Here is a 9,711-nt window from a genome sequence, read left to right as displayed (position 1 = left end):
ATGTACAAATGCGCTTTACACAATTGATGTGTGTATGGATTGGGATAACAGTTGTATGAGCCCCTAATAAAATGTTAAAAAAAAAAAAAGAAAGGTCATAATTAGTTTTGGCATTTGATTATTTTAATTTAGGGGTTTTAACGCTATTACTATTATTTTTTTAAATCTCATTATTGCCCCTGAAACTTGGGGGAATAAAATATACAGGGTTTGAGAATGGAAGCAGTACCATTTTGGAACTGCTGAAAAAAACATAGTCCAGGATCCAATCAAATTGAGTAAGACCTCTATGTCTGAGACACACAGAACCCGAATGGAAGAGAATAGAGAAAGAAAGGTATCTAAATGTCTTAGAACAACAACAAAAATTTTATTTTCTCTTAAGAATTAGAGAACAGAATTTACACACAAAGTTTTATAGTGATGGCATTACATCTTGGTCTTCAGGATACTTCTGACAACCCTGTGTGATATTTTAGTAGGGTAGTACAGTACTCAATTCAAGGTAAGGAATAAAATCATAGTAACTTATTAAGACAAGGTCTTATAGTAAACTTCAAGTGAAGCAATTTCCCAGTTCATTTTAACGCCTCTGGGAATAACACAGGCATTCACAAAAGATCTTGGGGTGGTGAAATGGCCAATTCACTGGTCCTAAGTAGATTCTAAGATCAAAAAAGTGGCCTTACAAGCAAAATTGTTACATGACCCTCCGATTATTCTAAATTGATTAACAAAACTCCCATTATAATACTGGCCTAATTATTGAATCTACTGTATAAAAGAACAAAATACAGTGGGAAAATTATTGACCAGAGAAAACTGGCCAGTAGAGTCAATCTTTCCCACAGCGCATACTCTAAGTTATATGTAGCACTTCTCAAAACTAATCTCACTGTGAAATAGTAGTAAAATTTAACAATAATGAAGGTAAAACTTTGATGGAGATGATGAAGTGTCAAGTTTTCTTTTTGGTTTATTCTTCCTAGGCAGTAGTAAACTCAATAAAGATTTATTTGGGACCCTGCTTCTAACTAATCTATTAGTTAAGGATCACCTATATATGGAATGCAAAGCACACTTCGGTCCTACAAGGCAATAAAAAATCAATTTTACAATTAAAACATAGAATCACCTAATTCAAGGGCCATATTTAAAATATAAACATAGATATATAAACTACAGAAATATATATAAACTATAGAAAAAGTGGGTGATGGGAGACGGACATTGTAAGACATGACAAAATAATAATTTATAAATTTTCAAGGGTTCATGAGGAAAGGGGGAGCGGAGAGGGAGGGGAAAAATGAGCTGATACCAAGGGCTCAAAGTAGAAAGAAAATGTTTTGAGAATGATGATGGCAACAAATGTACAAATGTGCTTGACACAATGGATATGAATTGTGATAAGAATTGTATGAGCCTCCAATAAAATGATTTTAAATACATATATATTTTTTTTAAAATCATTTTACTGGGGGCTCATACAACTCTTCACAATCCATACATACATCGTGTCAGGCACATTTGTACATTTGTTACTCTCATCATTTTCAAAACATTTGCTCTCCACGTAACCCCTGGCATCAGTTCATCCCCCCCCCCCTCCCTCATGAACCCTTGGTAATTTATAAATTATTATTTCTTCGTATCTTACACTGTCTGACATCTCCCTTCACCCACTTTTCTGTTGTACGTCCCCCAGGGAGGAGGTTATACGTACATCCCTATAACTGGTTCCCCCTTTCTACTGCACCCTCCTTCCACCCTCCCAGTATATATATGTATGTATGTGTGTGTATGTATATATATATATATATATATACATACACACACATACATACACACACATATTCTTTAAAAACTTTTTAAAATTAATATATTCTTATACCAGTTGCTAAAACAATGAGAAATCATAAATGAAGATTCATTAATCAATATCACAACTTCAGTTGGCAAAATGTATCTAAAATGTCAAAGGAAATCCAATTTAACACTTTTTCCTACTCTATTTTAAAAGCTTAGTATTTTCATTTCTACATTCTTCCCCAAAGTACTCAATGAATAAACAACTACCACTCAAGTTCATGCTTTTCTTTAGAACAGTATTCAACTTCCTTTAGTACCTAAATATCAAAGAACAAATAGAAAAACATGGTGTCTAATATCTAAAAGCAGTTATTAGGCTAATCAGAAGATTTTACGATTAGTTCTGTGTATCGTATTTGAAAACACACACTAGGTTTTATCTGTCCAAAGGGTCAGATTTCTGTCATGTAAGACAGCATTTAAAAAATACAAAATAGGCAACAGAAAAGTGGGTGAAGGGAGACGTCGGACAGTGTAAGACATGAAAAATAATAATACTTTAAAAATTATGAAGGGGGAAGGAGGGAGGGAGGGAAGGGAGGGAGGGCAGGGAGGGAGGGAAGGGAAAAAAGGAGAAGCTGATACCAAGGGCTCAAGTAGAAAGCAAATGTTTTGAAAATGATGATGGCAACAAATGTACAAATGTGCTCTATACAATGGATGAATGCATGGATTGTGATAAGAGTTGTAGGAGCCCCCAATAAAATGATTTAAAACAAAAACAAAATAAAGCTGGGAATTTTTCCTTGAAGATTTAAATAAGGACAGATGCATAAAAAGAGTCTCTCATTTGGAGCTGACATTGAAGGTATGCAAGCGGAGGCTTAAGGACTCCTGCTAGAGATGCTGTAGAAGGAATCCTGGCTTTGTGTACAAGTTTGGATCAAATGTGTTCAGGGTTTCCTTCAACTTCCTTATAATATCAAGATGATCAAAAGGAAAATGGCTGTAATTTTTCCTATTTCCTAAATTGTATCATTTAATGTAAACTGAACGGTTATCTTACCTATGAGATTCTTGCTCTCCTCTCATTTTCTCTACTTTTGATAACATATCATCAACTTTAAATGTTTTCCTGGAAGAAATAGATAAACAAAACAATGACTTCTCAACTGGAAAAACAAACTATACTTTATTGTCACTATAATATGCAAATGAAAAACTGACTGATTCTTTTTCTTCCTTCCAGTAACTAAAATTTTATGGATAGTTAGCTGTAACAATGAACACTTTTTGAGAAAATGTGTATTGTAGTACAGTAGTTGTTTTCAAGCCCCAAAGGTTTCTATGAAAGCTCTTATAATTACTCCCGACCTAGATTGATTTCTCCTTACACATGGCACTTGGTTTATGTTTATTTTGACATTTAGTCTCCTACATATGAAACCTGTATAAATATTTTATTTCTCCTACTAGATGATAACTCCTGAAGGGCAGAGATTGCTTTTCTTCAAAGAAAACCATGTAGTGCTTGGCATGGTGCCTTGTACTTGGTAGGTAGTCAAGCATCTGTTAAACTGAGCCAAACAAATGCAAATTATATATATATTAAAACAATTATATTAAGTAGCCTGACAAATATATATGCTGGTATCAGCACATAAAAGCAGATATCCTACAAAATATATCTGAACTTCCTAAGGCATTCACAGAAACTATTAGCAAAGGCTAAAGTTAAGTGTTAGGTCATATTAAAGAAATGGTTGTTACCAGGGACATGCCCTTCAAAACAATCAAATTATTAGCTTTTAACTTGACAAGTTAAAAATAAATAAAAAGATAGAATAAATCATTAATGGGAAACAAAAGTTTCTCTATACTAATGTATTCTTTAAATTTAGGACTGTAAAAGCTGGATGTATTGCACATTAATTTATTACCTTATAAACCTGAATATAGATTCTAGTAATTACCTTTTATTCATTCCTCAAAAACAGCTATTATAATCAACCACTCTAATTAAAAACAATCAACAAAAAATGTTAATATAAATACATAGCAATTTTTAAAAGACAGGAAAAGTAGATCGGTACAATGTGTTTCAGGTGAGTAGGAATACTAAGTAGGAATAACTAAGAAATTCTATTTGTAGAAAGAAAAGCAAGAGACTATAAATCACAAGGTTCATCTCTTCCAACATGAAGTTGTGCACAGATTTGAATATTAGCAGCCATTTGAAATAGATGCGATCATAGGCATCTTGGCCTTCATTAGGGAAAAAATAAATGAAACACAAATACCATAAACTAGCCCCTCTCCCAAAACCAAATACTTATTTTCTTTAGAAAGGTAAGGCTATTCTCAAATTTAACAAGGGCGATAGTTATTGTCAGTCATAGCTGCCGAATCACATCAGACTCACAGCAACCCCAAAGGACAGAGCAGAATTGTCCCATAGGGTTTCCAAAGCTGTAATCTCTACAGAACCGCACTGCTACATCTTTCTTCAGTAAAGTGGCTGGTGGGTTCAATTCACTATGAAATATCATGAAAAGGGGGGATTTTTTTTTTTAATTAAAGCAATATTTTTATTCCTAGTTCAGAAACAACTCACACAAAAATCTAGTAATATGTAGTACCTCAATGCCTCCCTTGCAGTGGTCATGACAGGTTTTGACTTGCTGGGCAGGGTTCTGCGCTTGGAAGAACTGATCCAGGAAGGTTCTCCCTGGCACCAATCCCCATACTTAGGGTCAACAGAGCTAAATCGAATGGGAATTGAACTGTGTAGGCAACAACTCATGGGCTGTGGCTCGAGGTGCAACTGTTCTTGCACAGCTTCCTCATACCGTCAGTGTCCCAAGTGCTGGGTCACTGGAAAAAGTGATTATTATCAGCGTCTTACACTCCAGGGGGATGACTGACAATGTTTACTTTCTTGTGTCTATGGGGTTTTGTTTTCCTGCCGTTAGTATGCTTTTGTTTGCTGGTTGGTTTGTTGCTGCTGATGTAGTTGGTCTTATGGGGTTTTGATTTTCTCATAATAGGATTGCCAAAGTAAACCCGAGTTGTGCATTTCCCCAGGGACAAGCAGATGGATTCTGGGCCCCCGTTTAACTCAAGCCCCAATCCAAGAACAGTTAGTTCTGATAATATGGCCCTGCTTCATACTCATCTTCATGAAATGAACACTGAAAAGGGTGCTGTATACAGCAAAGTGTGGTGAAGAGAGTAGATGGTACCCAGCTCATTCAAACAAGCAGCTAAGTGAGGAGTCAACTAAGTCCACATGGAAGAAGCACACCAGCTTGTGTGATCCAAAGATGACAATAACAAAATTCAAATATGACGAAGGGAAATGTCTCAGAGCTTGAATTATAAACACCCAATTCGTAATAAGCTATGGAGGACAGTGGGAGCCCAAAACCCATCTGCAGAGTAACTAGTCAGATCTTTTTCCATGACAAAATTTCTTCCCTGGCTTTTCTTGCTTACTCATTATTTGTATTTTTATATAATTATTATTTTATCCTTACCACTTTATTTTGGTTTTACTTTTTGTTTCTGTTGGGTTTTCCAGTTTGTGAAGCACAAGAGTAGATGAACAGAGATAACTGATGAAAGGATTTACAAGAGATGTGTGTGGAGGGGGAGACAGGGCAGGTGAGAGGATTGGGAAGGAAGCAATATATGTGGGAGGGGAGAGGGAGCGCTAGAACTGATTTGTGATTACACAACTCATTTTGAGAGCAATTTAACCATTTTTTTTAAAGTTCTAAAATTGATCATGGTAATGATTGTACAATTCTTCTTGATATGCCTGAACTATTGAATTGTATATGTGAATTATGTACCAAAACTGTAAAAAAAATAATCTAGAATTCAATAAAAAAGGCCCTTCTCCTCCGTTAGACTTATGTTGTACCAATTAGTGTTAACCCACAGAATTTTAACACTTCAATGAAACGAGACTAGAGTATAAAGGGAGTTTAACAAATGACAAAATTATTCCATGCAACTGAATATGACTTCAAAGGAGTGACAAGTCTATTCCAACAATAGATACTATATAGTATTGTAATACTATGAGAAGAATTCCAAAAACATTTTGGGAAAAAGGTACAATCACAGGGCTAAATGTATAGCCTCTCCAAGACACCAACTACTATCAAAATTAAAGTTGTGGTATAACTTGTTAAAAATTAAATCTTATGCTACATAGGCCAGACAGGTTTTTACGGTATATTTGGTGAGTATATATGGTAAGTGATTCCTTTGTATTTTTGTACAGAAATAAACTAAGTTGGAGTTAATATATGTTTCTTGGCATATAAATTGCTTCAAAACTCAACAAAGTTAAAATTACCTGAATGACAAACATTAAGTAAATAGGTTTTTAAAACCCATCTTTAAAATTGGCTCTACTAATTGGTAAACCACAGAAATCCATCCCACAATGTGACAAATGGCCTAATAAACTGACAGGAAAATTACGAACTTTCATGTCAAATATTTATTTTTAAATAGATCTTTATTAACTCAAATTTATTTCAAAATAACTTGTTTTTTAAATTAAAATCAGGCAGCACCATAAAAAGCAATTCAACTGTCTTCCATATTAAAAACACTTTAATGAAAGAAAAAAGTCAACTACTGAATCAAATTATATAATTATAATCAATGCTCTTTCCTTAGATTCAGAAAGAATACTACATATTTTAACAATGAAATCCTTCAAAACAAATCTAGGTACATCTACAAAGTTTAACTAGTCTTGATGTAGAAAAAGTGATGCTTGCTTAATAACTAGTAAGAATCCCCAAAGTAGTTTTGTTTCTTTTGAGTGAAAAGATTTTACTGTCAAGACTAAAATAACACACAAACTGAATGCTAAAATGGAAAGGTATCTCCTTTAAATTTAAACTTGTTCACTTGAAATGCTCAGTAAATAAAATCTTGCATCTAAAACAAAAAACTGGTATTCTATATTATTACATATAACTCAAAAAGCTACATGGCATAGCATAAACTCAAGAACATTCACCCTGACTTCAGAAGCATTTCCCTTTCACTAAGACCATCACCAAAAATATTAAACGAGATTTTCTGAACTTAACATTATAGAAGCTAATTCTTTACTGTCAGGCATACAAGATGCTGTTAAATTACAGCAGCATTAGAAACCCAATCATTTCATTCATTTCACTACTGAAATTTCTAGTAGGAAAAGAACTTGGTAATAAACTAGAATTTACAAAAACAATCACATCAAAAATTACTTTGCAAGTAATTCAACAAGTCACTCTTCTACCTCAATTGTCATATTGATTATCTATTAATAATTCTTTAAAACAAAACTTCAACATGCTTTGGCAGTTTGAAATAAGGTTTATAAAATGTACCTTTTGATGTTTGTTCTGGAGTTTCGATGAGACATGTAAGTAAGAGTTCTGTGCAAAAATATTGGCTATAAAAAAAGTTTCAAAAATATTAAAATTAAATAACAATAAAGCTCTAAGAAAAAAATACTGAATTTGCTTGATTACTTACAGCTATGAGATTTCGAGTTCGAAGAAATCTATAGATCTGTGTTGGTTCTAGGTAACAGGAAACAAATTTCAAACATTATTTCAGTTTACTTTTTCACTTGTCAGAAAAAAATCAACTCAGCTTGTATTATCACCAATATAATCAATCGTCTGCTACAGAAATCACACAGTAAATGTTACATCCAAATTAATATGCACAATAAAATCAAAATATATACTAGCTATGACATCCATAGAAATTTTCCTCACTTTAAATAGAAGGTTCTTTATAATCTTGTTCTTAAACCTTGCATTTCTAAAATATCTATTGGACAAACTAGCCTATGCACAGAACTGGAAAACAGTAGTTAAATTTAACTAACAAGCTATTTATAACCAATCTCCTCCCCAAAAGCAGCTGAAATGTAGTCAAGAGTCAACAAAACAACTACCTGATGCCAAACAAGTATTTTGCTTTCTGATTGATGATTTTTAAAAACTGAATACTCAGTCAAAAAGGGATGAAACTTTTCCTAGAAGTCCTATTACAAATACATTAAAATTCAATATTAAACACTTAGAAACTGTAAAAGAGAAAAAAAGAAACTGTAGCTAAAACCCTTAATGAATATTCTAATTATAGTTTAAACGGATACCCATTTTGCTCAATGTAAATATTATTCCAACACAATACACAGCAACATGTATTTTAAAAGCAACTGACAGATCCTCACAGCAATCTTGCTCTGTAGCTAAAATTTAATTTGCTAGAATGGTTTAGATGAAAAATAATGTATATGCACATACCACACCAGTTACATTAATGAACTATCAGTATCATCACATTTCTTTAAATATAACAGTACCGAAGGAGCCATGAGTTAACTATTAGTCCATAATGAAAACAGTGAAATGTCCCAGAAACCAAGATCAATCAATACCAGCGCAGACTCAAGTTTGTGATCAGATATACAGCGCTGAGTGACAGCTGTTTTAAGGTGGACTCATCAGAACGCCTAACAGTTTCGTGGAGACTGTCTTCTCTAAACATTTAGAAGGAATGTTCAAAATCCCCACCCCATCTTCAATTAGTTCAGCTTTCCCTGCAAACTAACCCAAAAGGTGGGAATCTTTGAGAGGGTTACAAACACGGATGTTTCCCGTCCCTGTTCTTCAACACACTTCCAAGTAAAGTGGCTCCAGATTTTTGCAAGGAAATGAGAATAAGTGTGAATCTGTCTCTCAAGGAGGCTCGACCTTCACGTCAATAAAAACGGAAATTCCTTCTATAAAATGCCAATTAGAATTTCATGAAGGATCAACCAGGAAGAAGGCAAGGAAGGTATCAAACAATGTAAGTCGGCTTTCCCAGCCCAGCTGATACCATGCCCTGAACAGATGCCACGGTACAATTGTAAATAAAGCCCGTTCACTGCTAGGGCCGGGTTTATTCAAGTTTCTGGAAGCTATTTCGCTGCGAAAAAACACCCAAACTCGCACGTCCACACACAAGTGAAAAGGAAAACAATAAGGCTCCTACGGCCGACAGGAAAAGCAAGGGGTGGATTTGAGAGTCGCGATGCTGGTTTTTTACAAGTTCCATTGTTTGTTCCATAACACACCGGGCTCCCCTGGCCCAATTCGGTCCCCGCTTCGACCCGAACCTGACCTCCAAACGCAAAATTGACGGAAGAAAAGGTTCCAGAAGGAAGCCGAGTGCAGAGACCCAGGGCCCGGGAAGCGAGGCGCGTAGGCACTCCCCGGCTCAGTTTCGGGACCCATAAAATGGGTGGGTAGCACGTGAAACGATCCGAGCACCCCCACGCGAGCCAGGTGAACGCGCCGCCCCGAGGGAGGGCGACGGCAGTGCCGGCTCGTGACAATTGGGCTGGCTTGGCGGCCCCGGTCGCTCCCCGGGCTTCCTTTTGCCTCTCACCACCCACCACCGAACGGCGGGACTTGCACCGTCCGAACGGCAAGAAAGAAAACCCGAACTCGTGCTCCGGCTCTGCCCGCAGCCGCGGCTGGGGGCCGCCTGCCCCGAGCGTGGCCCCCAGTGCCCGGGCGCCCGGCGGGACCCTCGGGGAGCCCGGGCCGGCCCCGGACCCCGCGCTCACCTCCCCCAAAGGCCCCAGACTTCAGGTCCCCTCCAGGCGCCAACCCTGAACCGGGACTATCCCCGCCTCGACCTCTCCCTCCACTCCCCAACCGAGCGGGCTCCCGGGGGCCCCCAACAGGAGCGTCCCGTCCCCCGAAGCCGCACTAGGTGGTGATCCCTGCCCTCCACGCCCCGGACACACTCACTCTCAAAGGCCTGGAGGAAAAGCTCGTGGTCAGCCTGTACGTGCTCCATTTTCGGCTTCTTCACCGG

General features: G+C 36.8%; 1 protein-coding gene across 1 annotated transcript in view; it reads right to left on the bottom strand.

The window, feature by feature from the left end:
* SUZ12 (SUZ12 polycomb repressive complex 2 subunit) overlaps window positions 1-9,711 on the bottom strand; it is a gene marked incomplete at its 5' end in the record, with an annotated part of 49,060 nt that extends 39,349 nt beyond the window's left edge. Inside the window, 4 exons of the mRNA XM_004707339.2 lie at window positions 2,879-2,947; window positions 7,215-7,279; window positions 7,363-7,409; window positions 9,645-9,711. Of these exons, the coding sequence (XP_004707396.1) occupies window positions 2,879-2,947; window positions 7,215-7,279; window positions 7,363-7,409; window positions 9,645-9,711 (248 nt within the window). The remainder of the gene's footprint in view (window positions 1-2,878; window positions 2,948-7,214; window positions 7,280-7,362; window positions 7,410-9,644) is intronic.

The sequence above is a fragment of the Echinops telfairi genome, unplaced genomic scaffold (assembly GCF_000313985.2).
Source record: "Echinops telfairi isolate 266 unplaced genomic scaffold, ASM31398v2 ScPeMD7_7458;HRSCAF=8496, whole genome shotgun sequence".
Lineage (NCBI taxonomy): Eukaryota > Metazoa > Chordata > Mammalia > Afrosoricida > Tenrecidae > Echinops > Echinops telfairi.
The sequence above is the reverse complement of the archived record's forward strand: the minus strand, read 5'-3'. Positions and strand labels throughout refer to the sequence as shown.